At 36.1% G+C, this 16,640-nt stretch overlaps 2 protein-coding genes across 2 annotated transcripts in view; both read right to left on the bottom strand.

Moving 5' to 3' along the window:
• Positions 1-16,640, bottom strand: part of LOC111507545 (uncharacterized) — a 490,644-nt gene that overhangs the window by 104,622 nt on the left and 369,382 nt on the right. Inside the window, exon 4 of the mRNA XM_074179853.1 lies at positions 3,230-3,413. Coding sequence (XP_074035954.1) covers positions 3,230-3,413 — 184 coding nt within the window. The remainder of the gene's footprint in view (positions 1-3,229; positions 3,414-16,640) is intronic.
• LOC141484568 (uncharacterized) lies at positions 8,991-9,931 on the bottom strand. Its single transcript, XM_074179534.1, has 2 exons — positions 9,404-9,931; positions 8,991-9,351 (listed from the first exon to the last, which is right to left on the bottom strand). The coding sequence occupies exons 1-2, from the start codon at positions 9,447-9,449 to the stop codon at positions 9,080-9,082; spliced, it is 318 nt and encodes a 105-aa protein (XP_074035635.1). The 5' UTR covers positions 9,450-9,931; the 3' UTR covers positions 8,991-9,079.

Here is a 16,640-nt window from a genome sequence, read left to right as displayed (position 1 = left end):
TCAACTTCCTCAACTGATATTCTCTGATGGAATTTAACAAAAATGCGTTTCTGAATTTCAAAATGATCCACAGTCTGGCTTTGTATAAAACTTTTTCCAAGTGAACGTTCCGGGTAAGTTTTTTATCAAGGATAATGCCAAGATATTTCAATTCCGTTCCAAATGGAATGACATCACCACCATTGGGAGAAAGTGACGTTGAATCGTCGAAATTTTCTCCTCCTTGTGAAGGGGATTATTACAGTTTTGCTGAGGTTGACAGACATCTGCTCCCTCGGGCACCAAATGTGAACAACGTCCATTGTGCTTTGGAGGTGTTACAAGCTACCCTTTCCGACGTGGACGTTGCCAAGATGACAAGGTCATCTTGGCATAAGCTTGCAGATCTACTTTTCTTCTGTCGAGGCCATCAAGCAGACTATCCATCAGGAGTGACCACAAAAGGGGAGATAGTACCTCACCTTGAGGGCAGCCTCGGGTGACCCTGAACCTAATGGTCATGTCGTGAAGACTCGTAGTTGCAGTTCTGTTTACCAGCATGGCACAGATCTAGCCAGTTAATGTAGATTGTACGCATTTTTTAGCCAGAGCTGATGCTATATAGATTTAGGTAGTGCATTGTCAAATTCTTCAATATCGAGCAACCGCAATCTCCTTGTCAAAAAAAGTGACTCTATACGTAGATATGTGAATCATGCAAAGAAGTAACACATTTTTTGTATCGAGATGAAGTAGTAGAAATCCAAAAAACTTTCTTTCCCAAATAATAATCACTCCTAAAAGTATAACCCTTTCAATTTCTTGAATTTATCGCATTCAGAGAAACAGACAAACGGAAACCATTGTCAATCCTTTTCAAAAAGGTTTTTCTCTATCACATCCAGTTGGTTCAGGCTCCACTCTCTCGCGATTTATCATCAAAATGAGTTTCATCAATGGGTTCTTAAAATACTGAATATTCTTCATTTCATAGTGGAATTATTTCACTTGTGAAACCTAATCGTTCAAAAATGCCATCCCTAACTTCTAACAACTTTTGGGCTGATAAAACACATGCAAACTTTAAATTCTGCCACCAAAAGCATTTTTCCGTTAAGAATATTCGGCCCATGAAAAGGTAGCCCATTATTTTTTGACATTTTCCAAAAAACATATTTTTTCAAGGAGTTGAATTAAATACACGGATTTCATGCATTTCTTCATCTTTCTTTTCCCATGATGAAAACACTCTTCTATGAATATCGAACAAATAACTTTTTTGTGGCGCAAATTGTAGTTATTTATCGACATCTTTTGTTTTTCAGGATTTTTATCAGATTTTGACAAGTAAAAATTTTCAAAAAAGTCGATAAAAACTTATATTTGATTTTTGACATGCTTTTCTTGTCGTGCCAAAAACAACCAACTTTTATAGATTGCGGTTGTTGAGTAGAAAATAGATGAAAATAGTATTACTCTTCATTGATACGGAGTACGTATATGGTCAAATCAATGTGAATACTCATATACCCTTTCGCTGTATCAAAAATGTGAAAAAAATGTCTTCTTGGAGATATCATTATTTTTTCAGAACGGTAGTTTTGATAAATGACACTTCACTCCGGATGAGTCGCTGATATGACTTTCTATACCTGTATTCATAACTGAAAAGTGGTTATGGGGACCATAATGATTCGTTACTTTGCGATTGATGAACGATTGCGAACTCTCATTATTTTTGTTTGAGGCTTCGAAATAATAACATTAATTGATGCATGGTGAATTTTCTATGACAAATCTCTCAAGAAAAAAATGTTTCAAAATATTGCTAGGAAGCAGTACTTACTTGACAGCAATAAGGAAGTTGATACGTGAACGGCTATAGTTTCAGTGATCGAATTTTTCACAAACTAGGAACCAAATTGGAATTTCAGAGGCTACAGTTCTTATCTTGGACCTCAAATATACACAACTCCTTTGACTGATTGTTTTATGCATTATTGGTACTAGTCTACTGTTCGGCAATATCTGGTCTATGGATTAGTTAATGTTTCAAATTGGCTGATTTGAACTAAAACTGTTAGTCTGGTGGATTCCCAACATAGCTGGATTTTACCAGTGATTCCAATTATTTCATCAACTTTTTCGGTATTTCCAATCATCCTCCGTTTTCTCTTTCAGTAAATAGCAGTTATCTCCCTGATAAAATAGCCCTATCGTCCACAAATCTAATTAAATCCTCTTTAAGAACAAATTCAGCTCTTTAACATATATAGTGAAAAAAATTGGCCCGAGAATTGTACCCTGTAATAACCCCATAGGTGATATTCCTGAATCAATCCCCAATTTCAATATATTGCCTTCTTCAGGCTAGGACATCCATCAACATCACCTACTAATATTTTTGTAATTTAAGATTTTCAAAATGGTAATGTCACATTTAATGATTCAAGCGATTTTTTTAATCCCTATACATAAGCAGATAGTCCTCTTCATAGAATTATATTCACGACTCAACATTATCATGATAGAAAATATTGATATATACCAGAGAATATATAAAACATATACAAATATTTAAATTTCTGGTTCCGAAATCACGATTCTACCACATGAACAGTTTATTACTCGTCTCTTGCTAATTGTTTCTGAAGGCATGCCTACCGTGCCTATATTCTAGGCACGGCACAAATCAACAAAAAATATCCAGATGATTGTGTGCCAATGATAATGCCAGCAAGAACAAAACTTTTTCATGAAATTTTGTTCCCCCCTTCTGGGATTGATGTGTGCTAGAGGGAACTGCCAATCTGGCTAACGAAGACAGTTGCTTCTATTATAGTTTTGACATATTTTCCTAATTCGAAAGGAACCCCACACTATCGATAAAACATATATTCATATGGTATGTTGACATGTAATAAGTTTTGTAGATCCTTTTTTTTTTCTTTTCAGAGAAAATGCAAAAATGTAACTCACAGAAAAATATCATCATCAATTCTCGGTCACATTTGGAATGTGCAAAAAGTCATTTGCCAAATGGGATTTGTGTGGTTTTGTGATAAGCCGATTAGCCTCATGAAAGTTTACAGTCTGTATTGAGTTAAATTTTGTTTAGAATTCGAAGCAATCGATTCTTATATAAACTTGTACAGAAACCACACTATTCGCAGAACCTCGTTTTTCATAAATCGAGAGTGTGAAAAACATTGAAAAAACCTTTTATTGCTGGTCGTTTATATTCATTTACCTGAGTAAAAGCGTTCCATCAGTTCCTCTCTCGGGACCATAATTTCCCGTTCCACACAATCGACTGACAGCCGATTTCCGACGCATATCCAAGGTGGCTGTGTCGTCTCTGCTGAAAGACACGCGCGCCGACTGGAACTTCGAAGACAGACTCGTCCTGCTGGGTAGTGTTGCATTGGAAACATCTGCAATTATGAAATAACTTCTTGAAATTCCGAATAAAGCAATGAGTGAAATGTTTGAACGATGAAAGACACAATAAACTGAGTTTCAAAAAATCTTCTCTAATAATATCAATAATAATAGCAGTAATAGATTATCCGGTCAAATTAGACTAAAAAATAAGAGTGAAGGTACATACATTTTCAACAAGCTGCAAATGCGTTCAAAACATAGTTAAAAATAGGATTTTAAAATTCCGAATGATTGCGATGCCTGGAAAAAAAATTATTTGAGGTCAAAGGTCAAAAATCTCAAACAAAAATGGTTTTTCGCGATTTTCAGGAAAACGGTAAGTTTTATCATAAAAATTGTAGATCATAAAATTCTCTACAAAAACTGTTTCAATACTTTTTTTAGAGCCACTGTTTCTGAGATACGACGAGTCAAAAAGTTGTAAAAGTTGTAATCGTCATTATATGCATAAGTATGCCACGTATATACATCTCTGAAGTTGTAATTCCAGTAAAAATATTTTTCTATTGGTATACATAAGTATAAATATAAGAATATCAGGTAGAATGAAATTCAGTCCAGAAATACAACTATTGTTGTTAGTGAAGATGTATACTTACTCGTACTTCTTACTGTTCGAACTCCATGTGAAAAAACTATTTTCTTTCTAAAGCCCGGAAAAGCTCAAAGTCAAACCGAAATATTTTCGTCAAAAAGTTTATCTACTTTTGCAAAGAGTCAAAATCATGTATTATTTTTACACGCAATAACTGGCTGTGATACGACGTCTGCATTTTACAGGAGGGGTAAAGCAACAGTCTTTGAAATGTTTGAAAAACAAGATTTAGTTCAATGTGCTGAAGTTTTCAAAAAAAGTAATTCGACTCAACAAGAAATTATCATCAACGGGATTCAGTTTCTTCTTTCTATGTACAAAGCTCCGAATAAAACCACCAGCTTAGATAAGTATCGATATGCATGTTTCGTAAAAAACACTAAAAATAAGAAACAGGTGCAATCAGCTTGTCTTCCTCCAACCTCAGTTGCTGCTCATCAACATCTTTTCTGGGTATATTACCAAGTTCAAGTGTGGCTTGGTTATCAGCTAGACCCAACAGACTGGGGTTGGAAGTTGGTCGACAATGCATTAGAACCTATTCAGAATTTACTTCCACTTGCGCCGGAAAAATGCTGAACACAATTTTTTGCAACTGTAAAAAGGGATGCAGCGCTGAATGTGGTTGTAAAAAAGTTGGACTGTTGTGTTCTCTGGCATGTACACATTGTCAAGGTCAGTCATGTTCTAATGCTGAATCACCAATAGTGGAGGATTCATTTGATACCAACGAGGAAACATGCGATACATCACTCTTGACGCAGTTTACCTACATCTAGGATGAACATCAAGAAGAAGAAGGAGATCAAGAAGAAGAAGAAGAAGACCAAGAAGAAGAACGACAAGAAGTATTTGAAGGTTATGACTAAGATGAATACATTTTTACATTTTTTAATTTCAATCGCCTTAATAATTTCCAACCCTTCCTAATATATTTTATTATGCAAGTTTTCAATTCGACAGAATCACAACAGACATGTGGAATAGGCCTACTGGGGAAACCACGTTAAAAAAAAAGCGCTAAGTACACTGGCGTGGAAACGTGTGCATATAATGACGATTACAACGTTTCCAACTTTATGACTCGTCGTATCTCAGAAACGGTGGCTCTAAAAAAGATACATTTTTTGTAGAAAATTTTATGGTCTATAATTTTTATCTGAAGTTATTTTATGATAAAACTCACTGTTTTCCTGAAAATTGCGAATAATCATTTTTTTTCGAGATTTTTGACCCTTGACCTCGAAAATTTTTTTTACAGGCATCGCGATCATTCGGAATTTCAAAATCTTGTTTTCAACTATGTTTTGAAAAATTACACGCGTTTGCAGCTTGTTGTAAATTTATGTACCTTCCAATGTCTAGATTGACCGGATTAAGAGCGATTAATTGTCGCAGTGGTAGTGCGCCCGACTCACGGTGGGAAGGTTGTGAGTTCGATCCCAAGCTCGATCAGATATTTTTCTTGAGAGAATGTATCTAGTTGAAGCTGAAATATGACTTTGCAATATTTAATAGGTGACGGACTGCGAATAGCCATGATGCTTTCTAGATGGCTCGAGGAGTTATTAACGATGCCTTCCCAGGATACGAGGCTAATGACCAATGTAGTTGATGCCGATGACACAAAAAATAGTTATAGATATATTCTTCTTTCCCGTTAGAGTAGAATGATATTCGTCGTAGAGTTTTTAGATGAGGGTGAGACGAATATCTTCCAAAATAGATAGTAAAAACGAATGAAGTAACGGAATGTTCTCTATAGACTTCATTCGTCTCTATGAAAATGGTTTTATTAACCGAGTCCTTCGTGGAATGTTACCTTGTCTGATCTCGACATGCCGCGTCATGGCAGTAGTCTTGGCAGGACAAAAGCTGAGAAAGAATCTGATTATAACAATAATAATGATGGAGAGGGATATCCGATCGACATCTGAGGCCCTTACTGAATTGCGCCACCACTTACCCGAGCAACTGGTGCAAAATCAGACGAAAGAGGTACTTTACTCTCCATCTGATACTGGTTTTTGGTCTACAGGGCTAACCCTTCGATAGACCAATGACTCGTGGTACAAGAAATCGACGAGGAAGCTCCCGCAACCGACCGGTTTGAAAGAATCAGTGTCAAGGTGGTAGATGATGGGCTACAAGGATCGACTACAGGTTTACTATGCGGCGAATATCCACCAAACAATGACATGTCCATCACACTTCGAGTCGAGGTATATTGCTGACCACCAATTAGCACTGCCTCGATAGGAAAATAATGCTGGTGAGTGCTAAAACGTCACTAGCGGGATCCTGCGAGAAACATTCTCGTTAACTCAAAAAGCTTCTGCGTGTTGTGGATACTTCGCAGATCGCTGATCAGGTGAAATCCTTCTGGGGACATCCGCAATCATATATTCCACATAAGTTTTCAATTATTTTTGAGAGTTAATTCATTTGATAATATTTCAGAGTAATAGAAATATCTAGAGATCGACTATTATTGGAAAATGAAATCTGTTCAGCATTGATCCTAAACAATGATTCATGGGACTTCAACACAGGAGCACTCACCAGTATATCTTTACGTTCACTCAAGCAAGAAAACTTGCGGAAGTTGAAAACAATAGACATTCCTCAAAACATGTATTGAGAATGAGAAGGGACCCAGTATTCAGAATAGGATATTACTGGAGTTTATCCCAACACCAAACCGTTATATAAACCTCGATACGTGTTTCAATCACCAAGTGGTCATCTTCAAGCGTTTAATCTTCCTTCCTTCTTCCCGACAGGTCATCAAAAGCAAAAAGTTCTTATGTTTTTATATTATACTGTAATTGTCCAAATTACTGAACACATTGAAATCAAGTTGTTATTATTTTTTTATGCAAAAATACCAACAATTATTTTTTGGGAAAAAAGGTTTTTGGCTTTCTACTTTTGCATCTTGATATGAAACCTCTGTTTCCCAAAAATTAATATAATACAATACAATACAATACTTTATTTTTCCTGAGACAACAAACAACAGGTTTGTCATCTCCCCATCTGTCTGTGAACAAGGTAATCAATCGCATATTCGAAATTTGCCCAATTCCTCGTATAAAAAAAGAAAACTTATATAGTTAAGTCATACTTGAAGTCTGGCTATAAATCAAATGATTTAAAGAAACAATTCGTTCAGGTCAGTGTCAACTCCCTGAACTGTAAGTTAATGTCCCCTGGCTAATACTACACAGGGCGTTGGATTATATCCGACCTGTGTCAGTGCAGGATTCTTCACTGAATTTATTCCTGCATATGCTCTTGGTGATACAACTTCGTGGCATCAGACAGGGGAGTAGTTGATAGGTGTCAATCTTTTTACCTACAGTGTAGGGAGTTGAAACTGACCTGCATTCGGACTCTGATGAATAGAATTATCGAATTAGAATCGCTTCAATTCGTTTCTAAAATGTGATGGTAGAAATCTATTTTGGCACTCCCATAAATCGCTTTGCGATGTAGAATTGCTTGTCGGGAAAGTCCGGGGAATTTTTTATTTTTATGAAAGTATACTTTATATAGGATTTGTAGAAGAAGAAAGTTAGGTTAGGTTAGGTTAATGGTGAAAGATTTTTGAGTTTTATATTTTATCAATATACAAGATAAGATGCTACCCCACTTACGTGTTGATGAAGAGCGAAGGATGGTGTTGAGAAATTTTCATTTAGAGAGAAGAACGATGAGGTTTGGCTCTGATCCATTCCAATTAGTTGATGAACAATTTGTAGAACTTTTTCGATTGAAAAAGGATATGGTACATTTTTTAATTCAAGAAATATCGCCCTATATGAATCACTCGACACGTTATAACGCAGTACATCCAAATATTAGAATATTTGCAGCTCTTGTTTTTTTTGGAACTGGCAGTTACCAAAGAGTAATTGGACAATCCTTCAATTTATCTATTGCTCAACAAACTGTTACTAAATGTATCAAGGAAGTAACTTCATTAATCATTGAGCATCTTTCAGAAAGATTTATTAAATTTCCTCAAAACAATGAGTTGAAAAATCAAATAAAAGAAATATTTATGGAACACACAGGATTTCCAGGAGTTGTAGGAGCAATAGATTGCACTCATATAGCTATTATAAGACCACGAGAAGAGGAACACAACTACTTAAATCGGAAAGGGTACCATTAAAAAAATGTACAAATTGCAAGTATTTTTCGAAAAATTGTAAATTTTCTCTACAATTCTAGCTATTTCAGATTTGTGATTATAATTTGCGAATACTCAATATTAACGCGAGATATCCAGGTTCTTGCCATGATTCATTTATTTGGAGAAACTCCATAATTCAAGATGAACTTAGGCAATGTTATGCTGCAGGTGATCATCATAGTTGGTTGTTAGGAGATTCTGGTTATCCTCAGCAACCTTGGCTCATGACCCCAATTTTGAATCCACCCTTCAATAGTCCTGAAGAAAGATATAATGCAAGACATGCTTCAGCAAGGAATTGCATTGAACGATGCAATGGAGTTTTGAAAGGACGTTTTAGGTGTTTGATGTCCGAAAGAAAATTACGTTACTCTCCAGATTTTGTTGGCAACATTGCAGTAGCTCGTGCAATTTTACATAATTTGTGTATTGCTGGAAATATAGAAATTCCAGACCTTATTAATGGCATGCCAAATCAACCACTTCCTCTAGATGATAATTTGAATCCTGACAATAGAAGAAATTTGATAATTGAACAATATTTCACATGATATTTTTTTCAAATAAACATTTTAAGTTGGCATTGATTTTATTTCAGTTGGAATTGACATAGGTTTTAAAAACACACACATCAGAAAATAATTTATTTGGTTTCAAAAAGAGAGTATAAAACAAAATATATAAAAAAAAAACAAAACTAGTACTATCACTTTAAATATCACAAATAAAAACTTATTCTCAGTACTTGAAAATAAAAATGACTACATCATTTTGATTCTATCATTTCTTCAGTGAGTCAGCAATGTTGCCCAAAGATACAGATACGGCAACAATTGACTTTTCAATGTTCCGAAGTACATCTAATATTTCTTCGTGCATTTTTTCAACTTTTGTTTTTTTTTGTTTGAATAGCTATTTGCTATATTTGGTTGACTTGTGCCAATAACTTCTTCAGCGTGAGGCAACTCAGTTTCTAAGTAATAACTTTTAGCAGCTTCTGAATAGTTATGTTCATCTAACATAAACTCCTCAACAATTACTTCACTAGTTTCATCTGCTTCAGGCAGTAAAAAAGGATCCTCGACTTCCAGAGTAGGTTTATCCAATGGTTCAGAAAATTTCCTTTTGATTCCTAAAAAAAATTATTACCTATATTTCAGAGTTATATATTGGTGGTATCATACCTTTCTCTGCCACAGATCCGTCCCCCAATGTTCCAGTTCTTCCCATGAGAGACAGTAATCTCTCTTCAAAAGAGGTCAGCGGTAACACACATGAAGGCCCTCCACCAGTTTGAATTAATTTTTGGCATTTTTACTGCTTTTTAGTTTTGTTTTGGATTTCCAGTCTGCCAGCGTTTTTTTCCATTCTTCCACAGACCGTTTGCCCTGTTCTAAACTATTTAATTTTAGTGCCAGCCTTTCCCAAAGTAATTTATTTTTTTGTTTTCCTTGTAAATGGGAACTGAACTTGTTGGTGACTACTTCGGAGTGAGTTTCGGCGAAATCTAAAAAAACTCGCCAGTGATCTTGAGTCACTCGCATTTTATTTTTCTTTTCCATTTCTTTAAAATAATGATGAAAACTTATTAGGTACTAACTTTTTGAATAATTGAGTTATGACACACCATAACCTATACCACAGTCTATCTGCCTATATCCTTCATTTATTACTTATCTCTTTCTGTCACACATACGAGCATAGAATTCGCAAGCTCTTGAATTTCGTTTGGAAGCGATTCTATCGGCGTTGACGGGGAAGGGGGATTACTTTAGAAATTGACATCATAGTACCGAGATTTTGACTTTGACGTCACATTTCGATTCTAAAATACATTTCTACTTATCAGAGTCCCGCCACTGAACGAATTGTTCCTTTAAATGATTTGATTTATAGCCAGTTTTCAAGTATACCCACTGACTATATGTAAAAAATATGTATTTTGAATGAAATAATAATCAGGAAATCAAATTAGCCACTGAATATTGTTTTCAATATAATATTTTAATTTTTTTTCGAATTTCTCATCTGTAGTTTGATTATTTCATTACTGCTCTCTCAAACTACCTATTTTTCATTTCTTTCCCTTCAGTATATCTGAAATGAAATTTCAGAACGTCATTCAGTTCATTTGTAACATGATTTCAAAGGCTCTTTAAATAAGCTGAAACATGGTTGAAGATTATTCATAAAAGGTCTTCTGGATTTTATTGTAACGAAGCTACTTCTAACGCAGTAGCAGAAAATGTAAGCACAGCCATGAAAAATTAAAACACATGAAATCATTTCTTTCCTGAATAAAATCTCGATTTTCCAGTTGAGTACAATGGAGCCTTTCATAAGTAATGTTTTTGTGAGTTCGCGCTGAATGTTTAAAATTCGAGAGCCCCGAACTTCATTATTTTCACATGTTTTCATGAGTATGCAAAAACGCATACTTCATGTTTTTCATGTCTCCTACGAGGGCCTCGAAATTCACTACACTTTTTTTTCATAGCAATTTCCACCATGTTGCGAAGCGAATCCCGAAAAGCGACCGAGGATTTGCTGAAAGTATTGTGAAAATATCAACGGGAGAGAATATTAAACAGGTTGCCATAAAAGCTAAAGATGGATAAAAAAGGGAATATGTATATCTCGAGTTTCATGACATAGAGAAGTGCCTACATGCACAGCAAACTAGATTGGTTCGGAATTGTTGACTCTAAATAGTCCACTACGTCGTCGGTGAAAATACAAAAAATGGCGATATTCTAGACAATTCATGTATGTCGCATTTGTCTAAGAAAAAAATAACAATTTTCTAGACAATTCACATATGTCTAAAGAAATATTGTGACTTTTATCTCGAAATTTCGACTTTGAACTCAATATTACGAGAATGAAGCTGAAGTTTCAAGTATGAAGTTGAAATTTCAAATTTAGAGTCGTAATTTCAAGTTGAAAGTCAAAATTTCAGGATTGAAGTCGAAATGGGATCGGATCCAATAAATGGCGTCAGGAGCAGTCTGGTGTTGAACTATAAATAAGTAATTAAGTAAGTATTCAGTAAGTAAGTAAGTAATTTTATTCATTTCGCATGTCATTCAATCATTCAGTTATATGATTTGATTTCCCTGCGATTTACAATTCAAATTGTCATTAATAATCCTGTTAAAGAACCATGTATCAGTCAATCTGTAGCCACGTAAGCTAGGCTTGTGTTGTGGCTGTTACAGACTGATATTGATTGTGCTATACAGAGTGTAACTGAATAAATGTAAAACATTCAAAGAGGTGATTCATCATCGAAAAAAAGAAACGATCTTTCATATAAAGAAATTTCATTCGAGCATCCCTTGTTAAGATACAACCCTTAAGGGGATACATAAAATGTGTATAACAATTTTTTTCACAAGCCCTAAAAAGTTACAATATTGAAATTACCAGAAAGACACTACCAGAAAGACACTTAGCCAGTAATTCATTTGGTTTACCACATGGTTGTAAGGGGTGGAAAACGCAACCCCTAAAATTTATTTCCAATTTAACTTTTTGTCTTATTATTTGTTTACCATTTTAAAATTCATTTCTGATAGCCTGTTTCATTCTAAACAAAAAATGTCTCTTGGGTTTGTTGCTCAAAATGAACCAGTTCGCAGCAAACAATTATTTTACGAACAACTACAGAGATACATCGTCGTAAATGCGAAAATACAAAACTAATCTATCTACTATGTCGCTATCAGTGATAGTGACAATTGAATTGGTATGACGCTGTCAGTTTGTGAATTTTCGAAATTGAATTATTACTAATTGTGTGTTGTTGTTCTGTTCTTAATTTGTTACTTTAATAATTCACGTGTTATTAAAATGGCATACACAAATGAGAAAATGGCTGATATGCATTACGTTTACGGTATGTCGCAGGGGAATGGGTTAGAAGCTTCTAGAAGATATTCTGAGATGTATCCTCAACGGCAGCATCCTTCACAAAGAATATTTGCTCGACTTCATCAAAGATTACGAGAAAATGGTTCATTCGACAAAAAAACGCAAGATTGTGGTCGCCATCGAGAAGTACGAACACCACAGTTTGAGGAAGCAGTACATAATTTGATTGAAGAACAACCTACTACCAGTACTAGAAAGATTGATTTCCAGCTAAATGTTGATCATATGACGGTATATCGAATTTTAAAGGAACAACTCTTGTAGCCTTACCATTTGCAACGAGTACAGGTACTGTTACCGCGAGACTTTCCGAACCGTCTTGAATTTTGCAATTGGATGCTGGAAATGATTAGAAGAAATTGTGACTTTCTGAAAACGATAGAATTTACAGACGAATGTAGTTTTTCTCGGGACAAGATTATTAATTTTCATAATTACCACATATGGACTGATGAAAACCCTCACGCTATTGTCGAAACTAACCATCAAGAACAGTTTTCTCCTAACGTGTGGCTCGGAGTAATTGGAGATGATTTAATCGGACCTCATTTTCCACCTCCTCGATTAAATGGTGAGGCATACGTTCAATTTTTAAGAGAAGTGCATCCAGTACTGCTGGAGGAAGTTCCTTTGGGCGTCAGCATTTAACTGAAACATATGCAAATCAGTTGATAGGTCGAGGAGGACCACAGAACTGGCCCCCCGGATATCCGGATCACAGTCCTCCCGATTTCTCTATTTGGGACCATTTACAGCATTTGGTTTATCGTACTCCTGTTCGCGATGTAGATGATTTAAGAAACCACATCATCGATGCGTGCAGGATAATCATAAATTAGTTTTATTTATTACCTTTAATGCAGGTTCTAACTACAAAATAACAATAAATCCAGTTCGCATTTATGACGATATATCTCTGTAGTTGTTCGTAAAATAATTTTTTGCTGCGAACTGGTTCATTTTGGGCAAAAAAACCCAAGAGACATTTTTTGTTTAAAATGAAACAGGCTATCGGAAATATTCGATTGGTAAACAAATAATAAGACAAAAAGTTACATTGGAAATGAATTTTAGGGGTTGCGTTTTCCACCCCTTACAACCATGTGGTAAACTAAATAAATTACAGACTAAGTGTATTTTTGGTAGTACAAAACGTCAGGTTAATTTCAATATTGTAACTTTTTCAGTGCTTGTGAAAAAAATTGTTATCTAAATTTTATGTACCCCTTTTAAGGGGCTGTATTTTAACAAGGGATGCTCCAATTAAGTTTCTTTATATGAAAGATCCTATCTTTTTTCGATGAGGAATCACCTCCTCAAATGTTTTACACTTATTCAGTTACACCCTGTATAATTTATAATAGATTAATTGAATGAAAGCTAAAATAGGTCGTTTAGTTATATATTACTGTCTACCTTACCACAGCATACTGTGACCTTACTAGGTTCAAAACCGCAATTGGAGAATGATGGCTAGAGGGAGGTAATAAGAAGAGAGAGAGAGAGAGAGCAGGTAATTTAGCTCAAACATTTTCAAAGATATCGTGCAATTGATCATCTGGTATCATGGTATTGTAATTGCTTGGTTGGAGGTCAATCGCGTAATATATTTATGTGTAATGATGTTAGAGGGGTTACTACAAATTCATAAAAAACATGGATGAGCGTATAATTTTCCTACTTTGAACAAACCACTTTGTTCGTAGAGTAACTCTGTAGAATATCTCCTATCCTTTTTAAGGCGATTTTCATCAGTGCGTTTTGTATTACGTCAAGAATATGTAGAGATGTTTTGAATAAGCCACCCCATACTAAGATACAGTATCTATTCATCGACTCCACCAAGGCACCGTAAACCGTCAATATGATATCTCTACTTAAGATACTTCTCAGTTGGTAAAATATCCGAATTAGTTTGCGGAGTTTTTTACTATGTGATCTATATCATCAGTCCAGCGTAGAAAATCGTCATTCATGACTCCTAAATATCTGATAGTATTTGTTTTACATATTCGGAAACAACTACAGTTTTGGTTTTCTGTACACGTATATTTGTGAATCTGTTTAAAAAAAATCTGTTTAAAATCTGTTGTTCCGTTAATCAGCTGTCGCCTCCATACGAACGACAACTCTCAGAAGTTGAGAAACTTGTGCGAGCTAAGGACTAACGAGGTTTTACCTTTCAACGTGTGATTCCTAACACGGAATCGGAATGAAGTTTTCATCAGGTTGGTATCTTCTTGTAGAAGAGAAAGTTATGAATTCAGTTGTATCTATGTTGAGACTCAATATATATGTACTTAGCCAATTATGTATCGTTTTCATTCCTTTGTTTGCGTTTTCGTATGTTTCATTCCAAGTTCGTCCCACGAATACTACAGCAGTATCATCGGCGTAGGATAATAGTTTTACCTTGAAATTGCTGGTATCAAAGATATTGTTTACATAGAGCAAAAATAAAATAGGGCCTATTACTGTTCCCGAGGTAGCTGACAGGTAGCGGACTACTATATGAATCATTAATTTTTACTATCTGAATTCTGATAGATAAGTAATCTTTGAAAATTTCGAGAAGCATTCATCTAACTCCAATGTCCTGTAACCGCTGAAAGGGGATATCATGACTGACGGTGTCGAATGCCTTGGCTAAGTCTGAAAATACAGTGATGCATTTTTCTTGATCCTGAAACCTATTGAAAACATTGTTTGCCAATTTAAAAACTGCTTCATCAGTTACGTTGTGTATGGACTACAGTTTACAACTAGTATAGATGGCGTATTTTTAATTACTTGAGCTTGTCCTTCAAGCACACCAGAGTTCATTAACGCATCTGTGGCTCAGCCTAGCACCACTGATGAAATCTATGGCAGGTCGAAACTGCGCTGTCTGATACTGAATCATAAACAACTTGACAACTTGCTGTGGAAGCTGCAGTGGGAGACAGAGTTAAAATATCCTCGACAGTCAATGTCGAAGCTCAACTTTGCCACTGACCTCCTCGGGGAGCCTCGTTCATCTTTGATATTCGAGAGTTGAGTTGCAGACCTGTAGACCATGACTAATAAACCTGGAAGCATCCGATAATTCGTTAGACACCGCCCGTGAAAGCATAAACACAATGACGGTATGTGTTTGGTTATCTATGGTAATCCGAACTCAGTACGAGGCACGGCGGGTTGTCTGTACTTGTTCATGTTTCACTGCTTGAACCACTGTACATGCTGTTTTTGGCGAGTGCATTGACTTAGGATGTGGGGGTTGAGCAAACCGGCCATCGGATGCCTGCTTCCACGTCTCACCGCTGGATACGGGAATGACAGAATCACTTGTGGTTCGGTTATTTTCTAACTGAACGGCATTCCAACGATGGCTTAATCCTAAGGTGTGTGTATCCGGGCCTATCAGCCTATCAGGTGTCTCTACGGAACCTTTGAGATACCGGGCGCCCTCTTGTCGTACCATCGCCTTGTCAAGGTAATGTGGGGTTCTGCCGTGACTGACTTTCTTTCCCTAGCTTATCGTGGGACTTATATAGAGTAAACTTAAAAAGTATTCCTGGCGCTGAGTTAACAGAGGATATGAATATCAAGCTTACGACTCCAACTGACCTCCCTATAAATTTAGATCAGGAGCGAGAGCTTCTCATCTCTCCAACTGCTAGTCCAATAACTGAACCTAAAAAAATGTTTGGTGGTGCAGCAAAGAAACGACTGAGTCGTCTTCTCAAGAGCAGGGTACCTTATGAAACAGCCTTGCACCAAATTCCTGAGCGGCGTACGCAGAATCTGTCTCAGGTGAAGGAACAAACCCCCTATTAGCAAGTTAGCAAACGTTTGAGCACAAGTGATGATTCACCAAAACCAGAGGCGAAAAAGCCCTGCACGGTTGAATCTAAGGCATCGTCAGGTGTAGGTGACGTGCAAAAACTCTCATATGGGAAGGTTGCCGCGGGTATCAAGGTGGGAATCTTGCACCTTGACTATCCGACTACCTCATTATCAATGGAACAGCAGAGCATGTACTTTCTGCCTGCCCTGCTGGGGACGTACTCAGGTTTTTAGAGTTCGGGAGAGCCTTGCTCTTCCATTTAACCTGAAATACCACTCACCATACAAACTAATCGGCTTTGTTAAAAAGCTGGGTTTATTTGGTCGAGTGTGAGCCACAATAAACCCTTGCGGGTTGCGGTGGTGGCCCGAATAGGCCCACTCAGTTTGGACCTAACCAGCCTAACGTAGTACGTGTCAATTAATATAGCATATACCAATCATAATTTCGAATAATGCTATATATTTATGAGTAGAAGACTATCCCATTGACTCACGATCATGCATTAATACGTTCGTGGATATATTTTATTCAATGTCATTCAGAATATTCATTATACTGAAAACAATATCTATCGCTATATGGATTATACATTTGTAATAATTTCGATATTTGAGCAGTGCATGTGTTCAGATGAAAATAATAAAATTGTCATGAAA

The sequence above is a fragment of the Leptinotarsa decemlineata genome, unplaced genomic scaffold, assembly GCF_025532065.1.
Source record: "Leptinotarsa decemlineata unplaced genomic scaffold, Ldec_3_MD MMD2_tig00026282_RagTag_RagTag, whole genome shotgun sequence".
In the NCBI taxonomy this organism is placed as follows: Eukaryota; Metazoa; Arthropoda; class Insecta; order Coleoptera; family Chrysomelidae; genus Leptinotarsa; species Leptinotarsa decemlineata.
This window is presented reverse-complemented; position numbering and strand designations above follow the sequence as displayed.